This window comes from Chenopodium quinoa, unplaced genomic scaffold (genome assembly GCF_001683475.1).
Source record: "Chenopodium quinoa cultivar QQ74 unplaced genomic scaffold, ASM168347v1, whole genome shotgun sequence".
NCBI classification, from domain to species: domain Eukaryota; kingdom Viridiplantae; phylum Streptophyta; class Magnoliopsida; order Caryophyllales; family Amaranthaceae; genus Chenopodium; species Chenopodium quinoa.
Window position 1 is genome coordinate 5,749,668 of NW_018743292.1, and position 16,782 is coordinate 5,766,449.

The 16,782-nt window shown below is 35.8% G+C and overlaps 2 protein-coding genes across 5 annotated transcripts; both read right to left on the reverse strand.

The window, feature by feature from the left end:
• Positions 1-1,835: 1,835 nt before the first annotated feature.
• Positions 1,836-5,662, reverse strand: LOC110736640 (aspartic proteinase Asp1-like). The gene is made up of 8 exons (XM_021916912.1): positions 5,250-5,662; positions 4,017-4,134; positions 3,572-3,792; positions 3,263-3,487; positions 3,038-3,176; positions 2,562-2,762; positions 2,400-2,472; positions 1,836-2,313 (listed from the first exon to the last, which is right to left on the reverse strand). Exons 1-8 carry the CDS (start codon positions 5,465-5,467, stop codon positions 2,204-2,206), a joined length of 1,305 nt encoding a protein of 434 aa, XP_021772604.1. The 5' UTR covers positions 5,468-5,662; the 3' UTR covers positions 1,836-2,203.
• Positions 5,663-7,407: 1,745 nt separating this feature from the next.
• Positions 7,408-15,926, reverse strand: LOC110736641. 4 transcript variants are annotated; one of them, XM_021916913.1, is made up of 5 exons: positions 13,932-15,926; positions 9,888-10,006; positions 9,711-9,776; positions 8,190-8,620; positions 7,408-7,708 (listed from the first exon to the last, which is right to left on the reverse strand). In XM_021916913.1, the coding sequence occupies exon 1, from the start codon at positions 15,351-15,353 to the stop codon at positions 14,160-14,162; it is 1,194 nt and encodes a 397-aa protein (XP_021772605.1). In that variant the 5' UTR covers positions 15,354-15,926; the 3' UTR covers positions 7,408-7,708; positions 8,190-8,620; positions 9,711-9,776; positions 9,888-10,006; positions 13,932-14,159. The 4 variants fall into 4 exon arrangements, with proteins under 4 accessions (XP_021772605.1, XP_021772606.1, XP_021772607.1 ...); XM_021916914.1 differs by lacking the exon at positions 8,190-8,620; XM_021916915.1 differs by lacking the exons at positions 9,711-9,776; positions 9,888-10,006.
• Positions 15,927-16,782: the final 856 nt, after the last annotated feature.

Below are 16,782 nucleotides of genomic sequence, written 5' to 3' on the forward strand. Positions count from 1 at the left end.
AGTGAGGAGAATGACGCGCCTCTGTTTATATCTCCAGGTACGGGATACGAAGAGTCTGTGCTTTAATTTCTCTTAAGTACCCACTAAGTAACCATTAAACACATGTCTTGTGATTAAACCGCCCATTATCCGTCCAACTTCCGCAAATCATTAACCGTTGTTATCTCATTAATTACGGTTTAAATTCAAATTTTTGGATCAATTAAATCATTTACTTCCCTCCTTTTCTGAGTTAAATCAAACCCGACCCGTCATTCTTCCAAATCGGGTCTGGGGGGCAAGTTGTTTGGGTCCAATTTAGTCAAAATTGGGCCTGAGCACTAAATGATCCAATTAAAAGCCCAAGGTCAAGGTTCAACTCTCCAATTGCTCAAAAGTCAAAAGTCAGCCCACAAAGTAAGCCAATTGGGCTAAAGCCCAACCTCTCCAAGTATGATGAGGTATAAAAGCCCTCATATTAACACATTCAAGAGGACATCACATACATTATCACATACATTATCACATACATTATCTCATACACTGATTATTCCAATTCGTATGCTCATTCTTGCATTCAGAAATACTCCAAAAAAGCCTCAAGCTACAAACTCTCTTGCATAGTGTCTTCCTTTTTACACATTGTACTGACTTTAGCATCGGAGGGGCCTTCCTCGGAAACACCCCCGAGGCTAGTTTACGTGTGTTCACTGTGCAGGAAACCTTCGGCCCAACACAACTTGGATCGAATCCAGTCTTCTCCATTTCAACGGACCTTCGGCAAGGTCCCATTGTTTTCAACCGAAACAGATATTCTTATAAATTTAAGATGATAGTCAAAATATATTTGATATACTTTTACAAATAACTTTTGAAAATTTATTTGACTTCATACTAAGTCATCATTGATCTATGTTTTAGTAATGTCACTCTGTAAAGTACTTGTATCATTGTATGTAATTAGGCAGAATACATATCATACAATCAATTGTAGTGAAAAGAAATCTATAATGACAAATTAAATGAAAATAGTTGCCAATATATGTACTTGAGTTTGATTATTTTTGTCACAATTGACTCGTGTTTGATTACTGATCTAAATTACATGAACCAAATTCAAATTATAGCAAAAGCTAGTTGAAACAAAGTTGACTTAAGTTGATATTATCGTGATCTCAATTGGATGCAAAAATTTATATAGCTGATATAAGTATGTTTTTCATAGTATATTTATCCGTTAACCAATAGGGATAATGACTATATCTTAATAGAACCAAATTGAATCAAAATAAAAAATTTCATTAAGTTGAGAAAAATATGCAAAAAATATTAGACATTCGTCCCAGCATTAATAGTGGAGTGTGAAAATGGAGCTTTGATGGCAAATTATGAGAGTCAAAAAGGCAAAAGTAACTAAAACTAGCCAACTTTGCACGTTTGGGCCTTCGTCCAACTCTTTGACAATGTAAACTCAACTCCTTCCAACTTCTAAGAGTCAAACATACATCATTATAAATCATATTCACAAGATAATTAAAAGCTAATTCAATAAAACGAGCTTATCCACTAATACATCTTATGAAATAATTCACCAGCCTTGTACTGTAATCAGGTTTGAATTAATATAGATGTAATAAGTTTGATGCATTATAGTCCAACAATGTGATCGTTTCATGAGTCATCTAACTGTATTTTTACTAATCCATTCATACATTTTATTCGAGAACTACATGCTAATGTATAGTTTTGATTAATACATCGGTTTGTAACACAGTACAAAACGCGTAAAATGACTGTCTTTAGCAACCATTTTAATTGAAAGTCTACGATAGAATGTTACTAATTGGTTGATTATAAGAAGCGAAAGTTCCACTTACATAAAGAGGACTACATCTTGAAATTTTTTATGCCAACCGAGCAAATTACACCCACTAATTAGTGCATCCAATTGTAAAATTATCTGTCTTCAAAAAGTTATGCCCTTTTGTTCTGAAGTAGAGGGAAAAGGTTAATTACATAATTAATTGATGTTTGTTCCTTGTCTCTCTTAAATCTTAATCACGATTATGGACTCATATTAAAGTGTTGAAGCCCAACAATAATGTTTATATTATGACCCTAATGTACATGACAAGTATCTGCCTACTTACAACTTCTATGGCCCGCCTTGTATATTATTCAGTATACTTACAGATCTAACAATTGACATCTACTCGAACAACCTTCATAACGATGCTGCCAATCCCCTAGGAAGTTTTTCACAGTTAGCCGGTCCCCATCCGATCTTATTTTTCTCGTTATCATAGACCACCATCTTATCTTGCATCGATATATCTGTAACAGGAAAGATAACAGTCAAGAAACTACTTAACAGCTAAAAAAGGCGATCTAAACAAGGATTATGTTGTAGCAATCTTTACCTCCAATGATGTTGTAATTTCGTAGTCCTACTTCAGTACCGTTTAGAATTCCCAAACAGGCGTTGCCTTTTATCTAGCATAAGGAAAAACAGTTGCTGTATTAGATACTGTCAGGAATTTAGAAAGGGGTGCAGAAGAAAATGACAGTCTGAAGGCGCTTACTGAGATAATGAGATAGTTCTCAGGAGGGAATTCGTAATGAGCAGCATATCTGCCTCCATCTCCAAAGCTTAAAGCCAAAGGCTTGAAGTATTTTTTAACATCACGGATACTCTTGAAAGGTTTTTTACCTTTCCAGCATACAGGAAGTGTGTCATCATCAGTCGCATCTTTCAGAGACGTTCTATGTAAATCTCTCATCAACTGCAAAGCAATTATTATTTCTTAAAAACTAACAAAACTTGTAATTACTAAGGCATTGTTCTTTTCATCTGCATTCTACTTATTTGAAATAATCGGCCCTAATTTGAAATTTTGAATGTAAGTACTAACAGTGTAAATAAACTTGGTAGCACCTATCTGAACTCATTGTTCCTTAACTAATCTTGTTTAGAACAAACTCAACAAAGCCTTATTCTACAAAACAATACAATAATAAATAGAGTTTATGGCTTTGTTTTCTTTTTCAAGATTCTCACCAGGGAAACTAGGGTGTTGTAAGCTTGAGAAGCTAAATACGTGTAGGAACTCCCACTGTCGAAAATCACCAGAAGATTTTCAACTCCAGTTGCTCTCCGACCATAAATGAGCTCAGCAAATCCAGGTGAGTAGTGTTTCCTGGAAACAAACATTGTTTTTCAACATGGGGCAACCATAAATAAAACCAAAGTTTAACAATACCGAAAAGGTGAAAATGGTCTTACGAGTGACCCTGAGTAGTATTTGTCCAAACCAATCGTGAAGAATCATATAAATGATCTCCAAAGAAGATATAACCTCCCCCTCGCCCACTTAAGCAGTGACCGACAACATTCTTGGTCAAACCCTGATCACTGAGTTGTGAAACAATGCTGACTTTCCCCTTGCCAAGGCCAAGTACCCCATCCAAGGGATGGTGAGATGAGCCAGGGATTTGATCATAACCACATCTGCAAATTTAGTAAAAATCGTTACACCAAACTAACCATTTAAACAAATTTACACAAAGCAGGCACACACATTAAAGAACTAACCCAATTCCTAGACGAGGGCTTTGTCTGTCTCCGTTTGTGAGGTTAAAATGCATTTCATCTCTTAAAAGAACACCAAGAGAAGAACCACCATCTGCATACTCAACCTCATAATCACATTGCTCAGGGCTTTCACATTTGTAGTATTCAGGTTGCACCGCAGCACAGAGGGGATCTCTCGAAGCTACTAGGTCAGTGCTGGGTTTATAAAGGGGATGAGGAGCCTGCAGTTAATTTTCAAACACAAGTAATAGTCAGTAAAAGCATGAGACTATACTTTGGAGTTTGACAAAGTCACCAGACCGAAAAAACCCCATTCCTATGATTTGAATCACAGTATGTTTACTTAAAGTAGATAAGATAAAATCAATGAGAGAATAGAGTATATTGTTAAATGCAGAAATAATCACAAATCAATCAATTTGAGAAAACTAAAATTGCCACTTACCCTGGTACATCGGACACAGGGTGCATCACATTGGAGCCAAGTGAGATCACTGCCTGTATCAGGATCAAGAAAGTAGGGTCTTGGAGGATTTCCTACCAGGACTGGTACATAGTAAAATCTGCAATGCAATTACTGAAATACTTGAGAGACTAAATTCTTAAAAGATAACAATAGATATTTAACTTCATGAACCTATACTATGAATTCAGAGATCATTGTGCTATTAGTCAGCAACAAAACAATGGTCACCATCTAGGAGCATATGACATTCGCAGCCTACATCAAATTGACAAAACTCAGAGAAAAAACTAAAGTCCCCCCCCCCCCCCCCCCCTTTTTTTTTTTCCTCCCCATGATCTGCAAGAAAGATTAAAGGATATATCAATGAGTACATACCATGAGATGCACCCAATTACATGAATTTTACTACTCAGTGTGTCTGAACTCTGAAAAGACTAGTAGAATATTGCCCAGATTTTTAGAATGATAATCTATCACGGGCACAATTTGCATATCAAAGTGGACAATGTCTGACTAGATTATATCAACTATCAACCCAAAACCAGTTGATAGAAAATCAAACTACTCCTCTGTTGGTGTAGTTGTCACATTATCTCAATTTGTCACATTCAAGGATTCAATATGATCTTAAATTACCTTGACAATAGCTGTATCCCTCCCAATTTCTATCCGCCATTTATTCCAAATGGGAATATACATTAAAACCCAAGCACAATCCATCAGTTTTTTAGGAAAAGATTATCACTTTTTTGAACATCCCAGAATGATATATGTGACCATTAATTTCGGTTAAAGGGTACTTAATATGACAATTGGACACATCATATTAGACCATAAACAGAATTTCCAGAAAACAGTCCACCAGATTACATAGATTATATCTGATCCTTATCTGTTACACCAAGCAACACAGATCACACATTACGCCCACATTCTAATAAGTAATAACTAACCTCTGAAACTATCAATGCAAGTTTCTCAATTTCACCAAGCTTCTACTATACAAATACCAGCAATTTCAGCAGAATCTCAATGAAAACAGACTTTAAACACTTATCAACCTTAACAACCAACAAATGCTTAATAAAGACTAAACTATCGATCGAGTCTCCAACCATCAGTTCAACCATTTTAATCGAGCTAGTTCTCTAACAGCACCCAAACTCAATGAAAACAAAAGAAGAAGATAAAGAGAAATCGAACGAGAATTACCCTCGAGGATAGACGTTTCCATACATAGGAAGAACAATAGAAGAAACCCTCCGATGAAGAGAATTGGATGAAGAACTTGCTCCTAAAAGCATTGGACGACCTCTATAATAATAATAAGGTTGTCTTTCATTACCATTGAAACTACACTCTAACATTGATGTTGTGCTCAGAAAGAGCAACACAAACCACCATAACATCTCTATTGACCATCTTCTCATTATCTTCACGTTTTCGAACACAATCAGATATTAGTTTCTACAGTTGGGATTATTATCAAGGGTCGTTGAAATAGTTGTAAAGTCTTATTTATACTAATGCTAAAAAACAAGCACTTTATAAAAAATAAAAAATAATTAAAATGATTCTGTTGGGATTTCTTGACTTGTTAGATGAAAATATGTATTGCCTACATTGGAATAAATTGTTATGGTGACATTGTTTTTGCTTCTTTAAGGATTTTTCATATGTTCTTTTCTTGTTATACAATGAAGGGCAAAATAATACAGTATTGAGCTATTGACCCAACTGTAATTCTGACTTGGGGGGTTAAAGAAAAGGATTCTTTTCTTTTTTATTATCTTTAGGTGGGAAAAAGGAATCCTTTATACAATAAGCTTTATGTATTTTATGTTAGATCATTGATACTCTATTATACAAGTATAAGTTTTTTTTTTTTTTAAACTTTATAGGAAGTATTATTATATATTAAGACTTTATATGAGTATTAGTTTAGGAATATCAATAGACCAAATGGGTAGGACATTAGGATTAAAAAAGGAAATTTCCTGAAAGTTTCCTAGAAAGTATATTTCTGGACCAAAATGATTGGATATCAATTTTTTTACTATTGATTAAAATGGTATGGCCTATGAACACGAAGACAAATTATGGAAGTGGGCTTACCAACTTTGTAAAAGACAATAATAGCCTACCCCAAGATCTATAATAGTTCATACGTCTGAAAACTCTAAAATTATATATTACATGACCAGTTCAAATTACACGATCAATATTTATCACATAACCGGTTCAAACTATCAACACGATAATTGACTCTGGCCATAGAAAGTATTTGTATATAAAATACTCTTAACATAATATAATATGTTAATGTGAAGAAAATGGAAACATTTAATAAGACAATTAAAATATTTTATTGTGAAGAAAATGAGAAACAATTAGGACTAACCTGTAAAATTGATATGCAACAATCTGAAGACGAAAGCAGCAGCAAAATCCACGCAGTAGTTGTGACATAAACAGGCTGGCAGCATAGCCTTCAAATAAGATTGTGTTTAGGAAGTCAGTTATTGAAAAACATCCCCAGCTAAATTCCTACGAAGCATGTTATATCAAATTCAATCAGCAATTACTAAAGGATTTCGTTTTATTAAATTGTCTTCCAACTTTCCAACCTGTGCACATGTGGCAAAGACACACATTCCCCTCTTGAAAAAACTATACAGAGTACTTTGTAATAAATTATCCCTTCACATAGCTAGGTTAACATAAACCAACTTCGGATGTCACATAAAGAAGTACGTAGTATAACACTATTTCTATAGTAAGTTTTATCGTTTAAGTGAAGACCCGCGCCGACCCAACCAAGGAGGGAGTTTACTAAGGAACACGCGTGATATAAGCAGAAATCTTCTTACTAAAAAGTCATGGTGAACAATTGACTTATATGCAGATTATTGGGTCTGAGCAAGAATTTGATTTCTTCTTTAGGTTTCTCTCACATTTTTACCTCCTTTTTCATCTTTATTAACTAAAAATGCAATCTTGTACAAAGTATGCTCAAGTCTTTTATGTGAGGAGGGAGAATTATGAGCATCTTGATAACCTGTCCCCATAATGTCATTATACTCTGGCATTTATATGATACTACAAAAAAAAATAAATATATATATATATATATATATATATATATACTGACCAACACTTCTTATAAGTCAATTTTTTTTTTTTTTTTTTTTTTTTTTTGAAACTCACTTCTTATAAGTCAGCCAACTAGTTACATTCTTTGTTTCCTAGGTCACACTTGAGAAAAGGGAGAAGGTAAGGGAGTCCCTATTCTTGCAACGGGTAAGGGAATCCCTTTTCTTGCAACGAGGCACTCAAAATAAAATTTATATACAACATAAGCATTTTCCACTAGGAAAATAATTTGTTCAATATCTACTCCAAAAATTTACAATGCCATCACAGGTATGTTGCATGTTAAGACAAAGAATCAGATTCTGCTCATATCTTACTCAAAGTATCACATACATGAAAACCCTTAAACCCCTATGTTGTGACTTGTGAGAACTCTATGCCAATCTACAGAATACATTGCTCCACTAATTCTCAAACTTCTCTGGTAGCCTTATGGTATGCAAAGCCAGCTTCCCAAAATTTGCCTGCAACTTAGCCCTGACACTTCTTATGAGAATCCAGAAAAAGCTTGAACGACCCTGGAAAATAAAAACTGGGTTTAAAACTCCAGGAGAGCCAGAAACAAGCAGCCAGCAACATCCAAGGCAATCATCAATCAGGCTGTGGAGGATATTATTCAGAAGAAATGGATTTCTACATATAACATATTCCGACACACATCATAACGGGAAATGACTTGCACTTAAGAAACCCATGGAAGTAAAAAGGTCTGAGAAAGTAAAGTCTGAGTATAGCTAATTAAGAAACTAGTCAGTTATTTGGGTCATCTAAAATAGAGGGTGTTTGACAAAGAAAAATACCCAACTCGGCATCTTTCAATGACCGGTGCAATTCCTGATCCAAGCTTCTCTTTGGCAACTATTCCAAGATTTCTAACTAAAGTCAAGATGCTTAAAGGAGATGAAGCAAAAAGATGGATTAACAAGGAAAGAACTTGACCTAACCCAGCAAACATCACAATAGTGGACCACAAGTGCAGAATGATGTGAAGCAGCTTACCATTCAAGAAAAACTTTCTTCTACATATAGTCCACAGGGAAAAACCAGTCGGTAATAGATCGATATTTGTGGCATCTCTTACAGCCCTAGAGAAGTACTCCTTCCATCCCAGTACAATTGCACTGAAATTAAGGGGGGAAAAAATAGAAGGCTGATTGCGGCTTCCGACTTCAAAGAAAAAGTGCCAAGAGTCCCACCCCCATCCGCCCCAAAAAAAAAAAACTACTAAAACTGCCAGAGGACCTGATGTATCAATAATTTCCAACTCAACAAGGATTTGTTCATCTAGAATCGTTTGGTTACTACATAATCTCAATCCTCAAATACCCTAAAAGATATAATGCTCTCCACTTGATCTCCTTTATCTCTGTTTGCACTCCTCAATTATGGAGTCTTCAGGCCTTTTGAAGACAGGATCTCAAATCACACACCTAAAAAAAAAAAAAAAAAAAAAAAGACAATACAATCTTCAATATATGGAGTACTTCATCATTTCGAATGCAATAATTTCACATTGGCTTTTGAAGTCCTTGTCCTTTCATTTGTACATTGTCATCATTATTTAAAGAATTTCTCCTATTAAGAAAAGAAACCTAAATAGCATTTATTCAGCACTAATCTTGTAGACTTTTTGACATAAAAGCAGGATATGAATGGTTATCTGAAGAGCCTTCACATCCGCCAACCCACCACAACACTTCCTCTAGAAATATGTTTTCTCAAACTCCTACCCCATTATACAAGCACACAATCTACATAGGATCTCCACCAAGGTAGCAGTCACCTAAAATCTAAAAGCAAAATTTCATCAAAAGAGATTCAAAGACACTAGTATCGAATCTCTATATTACCACCAAAAGCAGGGGTGAATTTAAAGAAGAAGAGGCTGATTGTCCATCTTGCCATAGTAAGCTCTCCCAGATGGAAAATCAGGAAGGACACAATGCAGATAAAAGATGACAGGATGTAGGAGAGCAGGACTGGCGATACAGGGATATGACCAAAGTTATTATTGAGCAACAGCGCTATTAGTCAGCATTATTCACGTTTTCTATGTGGAGTTAGAGCTGAAGACAAAATCTCCTGCAATACTAATATGACCAAAGTTATTATTGAGCAATGGTGCTATTAGCCAGCATCACTCTCCAAAGCCAGTAATTAATCTATCAAAGATAAATTTATACTTCTCCGTTCTTTAAATATTGCAACGTTCACATTTTTGACACTATTCGCACACTTCTCTTCAACCACATTATGATTTACAGTCAAGGAAAATATATATTCAAGTTGGATCTTGTTAGATTCGACTTAATATATACTTACACATATATTAACTATTTTTTTTTTTAAAGATGTTTACTGTTATATAATTTAAGATACTAAAGGTTTAAACTGTGCTTAGGGAGTTTGGGATGTGTAATTCCCCTCCATGTTGAAATATTAAAGGTATGAAGAAAGTATAACAAATTTAAACACACATGTTCCATTGAAGTACAGGGCAGTTTAGCAGCTATAACACACCTTTATGTAAAGAGAAATCCGACTTTGCGTCTTGTTGAATGTTTGACACAAAAATCTTGGCTGTATCTAAGATCAGCAAGATAGAATATGAATTGTATAAGGACGTTAAACCCTATCAAGCTGGGCCATTTTAAGATAAAAAGATGTAGAATAAGAGTACCACAACACAAGTATTACCTCGCAATGACATGATTGACAACACACCAATGAGAAATGAGTACGCTTGGATGCTTATGAGTGTTGATTTATGCTAGAACATGGTCTACAATTATCCCGTCTTTCAGCTTAGCATCTCTCTACAAGAAATAATAAATCTCTATGTATTTATGCTAGTGAAGGAATACCAACTCAAGCCAGAGACACATACAAGGGCATACAATGAAACAAATTAAAGAATGGAAGAAAAATTACACCACAAAAATTGTAGGATTACATAGAAATTACAATCCAAGAATGAAATTCCTTCGTCAGCATATGGACAATCTAGTACACTGTAAAATTAGTCATGTGGCACCTCTAACCATAAACAACAACATTATAGCCGTAATGCCAAAAGGATGGGTTTGGCTACATGGACAAAGATGTCATCCCCATGAATTGTTCATGTGGATCCTTCTCTCCACCCACCCCAATCCAATGCTATGAACTTAAAGGGCCTAGTTTTGCACACCTCTTTTTATCCCTTCCATTCAAATCGATCTTTGGTCTCCATCGGCTACAACTAATACCTTCAACTTTCCAACTCGTCATCCTACAAAGTGGAGCCTCCTGACGTTGATATTGGACAAAGCAAAATCACCACAATTGTCACGCAAACATGCTATTTTTATAAGCCCAACACTTTGAGCTGATCAACAAACACCAATCCTATAATATTTTCTTCATATATTCAGAGGAATATTGAAATTGCATAGTGTTCAGACACTCTTCCACCCCCCCTCCCCCCTCTTTTCTATCCATCTAGACTTAATTCGGTAAATATCTCAATTGATAACTCCTATCTTCAGGATAAAACTTCCCTACCTAATAATTGGTAAAGTATCAATCTTGCTTTCCAAATTTTGTCTCCAAAGTTCCGACTTATCACTGACATTTGCTTTAAACGCACCCACCAAAACAATATCATCTGGAAACAGTATACACTTTATAACAACAACCCATGCCAGTATTCTATCAAATACAGTGATCCATTCCTTTCACTTTATTCTGCATATTTTAACATATATAACCATTTGCACATTCAACAGGTATCACAGCACATACACAAAGATTAACACAATGCTATTAGGAAGCCTACATTGTATTGTGGGTAACAGAGAGATCCTATTCATAACGATCTAAGCAAGCTTCAGCAGGAGAGAACACAAAAACCCAGATGATAGCAATAATACTTAGCCACAGAATGCTTTCAAGCTGAAAGAGGAGTGGCACAAAAGCTCAAACGATAACAATGAGAAAGAAACCATTCAGATCCTTGAGATTATTGCAATATCGCCTATTTGTCAGTTTGAAAGGTCAACTGACTAATATAGATTGTAATCAATAAATCAGTAGGCAGTTCAACTAATCTCTACAGAATAGTGACTGATTTGTCAACACTAACAAAATAGTTTCTTAATCAAAGAGTGAAAAATGATTCTTCGCAAGAAAAAGCAAAAGAAACTAGTTGTTTGTTCCTCCTTTCTCCGCCTTACTCAGCATTTCTTTTACCACATCCAAACAAAATTGATAGCTGATAGCTGCCAGGCCACAAATCCTGACAGAAAGGTGAGCCTAAAAAGACAGATGCTAGGAACTGCAGCATAGGAGAAAGAAAATAAGGGCGCATTTGATTCAAGGGGAAAGAGAGAGTTTAAGAAAGGGAAACATGAGGAAAATAAAGGATAGACTTCAAATTTGTCTTATTGTTTGTTTTAGATCTAGGTATGGAAATCACTCAATATTCCACCACCCCTTCCTTTCTACTCTTCCACAACCACAACTGCAAACACCCAACTCAAAAGTGTCGCCCTAGTCATAAAGAAATTGATTATTACACTATAAATCCCAAGTTTTGGTACATGATAATCAAACTTGTCAGCATTAGCACCATGAGGCGTATCACAACTTTTGTAAACTTGTAACAGCTTTTATTGTGGAATTTTGATAACGCTGTGTCAAAGAACCCAACAAAAAGGTTTTTTTTGGTTATTTCAATATTTGTCAATAGCATAAGAATGTTTTGTGTTTTAATATCTCAGTGGTAATTAAGCCCATAGAATTGTAAGAAGGGTAGCATGACATGCAGATGTGGCCTCCATCTAAAATAAGCAAATCTATTGGACTATCTCTTAAACCGTCAATGTCAATCTCCAAATTTTCACCAAAACTCCAAAAAAAAAAAAAGCTTCAAGTTATTCCAGTTACTCATCTTGAACTTGCTGAACAAACCTTCATCAAGGGAAGTTTAAGGCCTTTCCCAGATGTTTAAGCACATGGGAGGAAAGGCCTTTCCGAGATCTTAATAATGGTTGATACCAAATGACCCCAATTTTATATGTTGGAGCTTCATAAATGTTGGTATACTTAAGAATCTGTCTCTCAAGCAATGGCTTGTATCTTCTCCCAAAATTTCCATCTCAACTAGTGGCGCTCTTCAAAATATTTTCATAAAAGGTGAAGACCTAAAAGGGGATATTCGCCAAGGTATCCCCAAACTTCTTTCTCTGATTGGGATATCTTCTAACACACTTTACTCTTTAGTCATGGATATAAATTTCAAGTTCCATCCTACTCAAATTTTTATTTTTTTTTAAAAAAAACAATAACTTAGATTGTTTTATATAGAAGATCTAAGTTTTATTGGCGTTTCAGTAACACTGCGTCCTTTCTCCAACGGACCACTCAGAAGAGCCAGGCAGCCAGATCTAGATGATATCAAATCTCTCAAATCCTTTGCAGCACATAGCCACATAGCACACAAAATTGGCTAAATACCTCAAATAATTAAATGCTTGCAGCCTAAGATCAGTAGTATAAATTTTGCATACAGTTGCATGCAATCTAAACTCTAAACTATAAACAAAAAACCTCATCTTGATGGTTAACATGCAATTTGAAAGCGGACACTCAGCCTAAGCTTGGTCCATGAAAGGCTTGTAACTCTTCAAAAGCCATCTCTTGACAATCATAGTGAGCTCTGACACTTTCTTTTTTTTTTTTTGCTCTTCTATGTCTCCCTGAGGTTTGTGATTAACTAACAGCCTTAATTTTGTGCCAAAGAAAAACGAAAAGGAACACTATATTGTACCTATTATCCCCATTTTTCACATCCAATGACATGTAAATCTTTTTTGTAAAGGTTATCTTTGCAATCATCATACTAACACAAATCAACCATTGAGTGCTAACTGCTAACACAAGAAATAAAAGTCACAGCTACAGGATTGAGAGAAGTTGTATCTAGGCAAGAAATAGAACTATCACATCTACAAAACGAAAACTACAAAATAACCCACTGATCCTCAGTCTATGAGAAAGAAAGCACCACTATTATACTCAGAATAAAAACTTATCAAGGTGCCTCCAAAATATTGACTCACAAGCAAAGCACTAAATAAAATACCAAATAAAAAGATGATCAAACAATCTAGAAGTATCTAGTTTTCTCAAAAGTCGAGTTGCTTAGGAAAAAAAATACTAATCAGGACAATCAAATACAAACTAGAACAATATTCAATCAGTTTTCATCTAATCTACAAAGATAGTCAATTAGTCCGCAACTTATTAATCACTATCCATTCCTATAGTCCATAATTTAGCCGGTCAAGTGAAAGTAGGATAGAGGCAAGTAAGGGTGCAAACAAGGCTGGAAGCCGTCCAACTTCCACTAAGAACACTGATTTCATTAAATTATGGCTTCCTAAACAACTCCCAGTGTCCTTATGGAAATTATGGCTTCCTCTAATCTGTGCCCTAAATAGGAACCATCAACCGCATGTCTCATCATTTACATAAGCTATAAAACACAAAAGCAAAGGGAAAAGATCCTTGCATAAAGGGAAAACACCACAGGTGCAACTAGTAATTTACAGACAATTTTTCGTTTCCCGTGACGCCAAAACCCCTCCCTTCTACTTCTACCCAAAACTCATGATTTTGTATACAAAGCTTAAGATGCAAACATCTCAATTACATACAAAAGCAGTATCATGTATTACACAGCAAAATGAAGATTCTCACCAATAAAAAAATATTTTCTCTGTACTGGAGGAGCTGGGAAGTAGGAAGACTAAAAGCCAGACCTTCAGAGCTTAGAAAGATGAATCCATGCTAAGAAGCAGTAGTGAATGCTGGTGATTCCTCACAGCACTTCAAAACAATTGCCGGAGCCCCATTATCTAGCTTATAACTGCTATGGATTAAGTTTTCTTTACATTGTGGGATTGATGAGTGCCTTCTGCTATATGTCTAAGTATAATAACCAAGCTCCAATTTGCACCTTTCAACTTTTGACAGCCTCCTCCTATATGTCCTCAGAGGGCAGTCATGTTCCTCCTTGATCTTTACAGCTCCTGATGACCACCGCCTACAGCGCGTTCTCTGAGAGGAATCAGGTTCTTTCTTGCCCTTAGCTTCTAATGATGCTCGCCCCTTCCTGCTATACGTAATCAAGCAACCATCTAGATCACCATCTTGCTTCTCATCTTGTATTCTAGCACACTTATGCTCAAAAGCTTGTATAGTTTCAGGACACCCACTTTCCCCATCACCTCCAGCATTGCTAGGTTTGCTGGAGCAACTTGGATCAATAGCTGCCTGCAATCCAAGACCATCCACCTCAGGCACATCCTCACATTGCGTATTCAACAAACACGAGTTCCTCGATATCCTAGGTGAGCTATTCATCGCTCTATGCAACCTGAAAGCCAATTGTGCATCCACATCAACCGCTGAACCTTGTTGATCACCACCCCTATCTACACTAACCAAACCCACAGCTCTACTCGCTACAGCAATCGCCTTCGTTGCATCCATCACCTTGTTAAAAGCCTTCTCCTTCGCCTCAAGGGCAACGGCAACCTTCTTCTGAGCAACAACATGAACATCATTCAAAGCATCCTCACCTCTCCCCATATCCTGTGAATCACAAACCCCAGAACTCCCCAACGAATTCGTCAAATCACACCCGGTTTTCGCCACTTTACTCTTAATTTTACTACCAAGAACCCTAGCTTTATAATCATTCTCAATCAATTTCGGAACCCAACAATCAAAACAAACCGAAAAATCATCACAACAATTATTACCATTACCTGAACCAAAAGGAAACATCGAAGCGCACGCCTTATGAACCCTACGTCGACATCTCTTGCACTCATGAAACGACTCCATTGATGAAGATGAAACCCTAGTTAAACAATAAGAACAATATTGCGACGATTCAACGAGACTATAGCAACATTTACAAAGAAGAACGATTCGCCACTCACTAGCAAGGATTTGAAGGCCATTTTTAGGGTTTGTACTATTGATGTGACGATTACAGCAATTGCAATCAGACAAATTGGGCAACTCCCTCGTTTTCTTCATCCGATGATTTGGCGGTGCAGGTGGAGGAAAGTCCGGCGAATCCGCCATTGACGCCGGCGAAGGTCTCTTCATCGGAGCCGCCGATGATGAGGAGAGAGAAAATTAGGGTCGGAATTTTCTGCAATGCGAGTTAGGGTTTTTACAGAGAGATTTTGGGGGTATTGGTGGCTTGGTGCTTAGCACATTGGAGGTTTTTTTTGTCAGAAAAATACTGTTTGTATTCTCTCTGCCTCTGTTTCTGTTTATTTTTTCTCCCTAAAATTTTCTGTTTTTTTTTATGTCCTATTAAAAAAACAGGAACCTTAATTTCCTGAAGTTTGCAAGAATTCAAATTCACAAATTCTAGATTATGATGTGTGGATTGTGGCATACAAATTTGTGATTTGGTTTTAGAAGATGTACGAGTAGAATTCCGATTGTGAATTGTGATGCCAGTATGACATCGTTTGTGATATCGTGGAATTCAGGTGTTGGTTATAACTGAGAATCTGACATGTGTTTATATATCGTGATTTTTTTTTTTCCCACAACCAATTTAGAGAAGGTCGTGGTTAATGAAGTTATGATATGTTAAGAAAAATTTTAAATGCAGAAAGGGTATGTTATATTTACCTAATTTTTTTATTTGAAATACTCTTATCAATTAAACTTGGATATCCCATTATTTAATCTTAATAAGAACTTATTATCTAAAACTAACTGTATGGTTACTCCTAAGACCTGAATTAAACTTCCTTTTCAACACCATTGTAGTATATTGTTCCATTTTTGATTATTTTTGTACACCATTATAGTAAGATACAAATAATCCAGCACCAAAAATATGACTGGTACATCAGAGTAACTTAAATAGGTATGATCATGTTAGTAATAGTTTGCTGCTCCATCAGTAGATTAACAAATTTTCAGAGAGAAAAGATCTAATGATTATAGTTCTTCTCATAAATACAGTTCTGTTTTACATCTTGCAAACTGATATAAGGTATTAAGGGGTGATTACACGCAAGATAGTGTCATTGATGAATGATGAGCATTCCCCTTCAACCGAAATGTCCCTAGCAAAAGCATTTTGCAGCTGCTTATTGAGTAATTGTAAGCGAAATCATATACAGCTAAAGGCTTTGGTTTGGACTTGATCACTTCAGAACTGTCTTTAATTTTCTGAACCTAATAGGGGATTGCAAAGTAACATTAATTATATTCAACTAGAAACTGCAACATTGAAATGAGAAGTAGTAAGCACACAAAAGAAAGTTAAAATTCTGAAAATCGCGTCTTATGAACTGAACAGCACCGATCTTACTCACAGAACAATAGATAGCAAAGGTCCAAAAGTCTCCTGTCATTAAAGGAGAGTTATGGTGCGTCTAGGAAGATAATTGGCGCTGTTTTCCTACATTGTCCAAGTAAAGACAGTATAATAAGAACTAGCAATAATGTGCATGGTAGCATATTATGTACTGAAATTGAGCTACTAAAGGCCAAGTCATGACTACTTACA

Coding starts and splice junctions, on each gene's coding strand:
- LOC110736640 (XM_021916912.1), bottom strand. CDS start 5,467: ATGAGAAGATGGTCAATAGAGATGTTATGGTGGTTTGTGTTGCTCTTT. Junction 4,135..5,249: donor GGAAACGTCTATCCTCGAGG/GTAATTCTCGTT, acceptor ATTGCATTGCAG/ATTTTACTATGTACCAGTCC. Junction 3,488..3,571: donor AGCCCTCGTCTAGGAATTGG/GTTAGTTCTTTA, acceptor CTAAATTTGCAG/ATGTGGTTATGATCAAATCC.
- LOC110736641 (XM_021916916.1), bottom strand. CDS start 15,353: ATGAAGAGACCTTCGCCGGCGTCAATGGCGGATTCGCCGGACTTTCCT.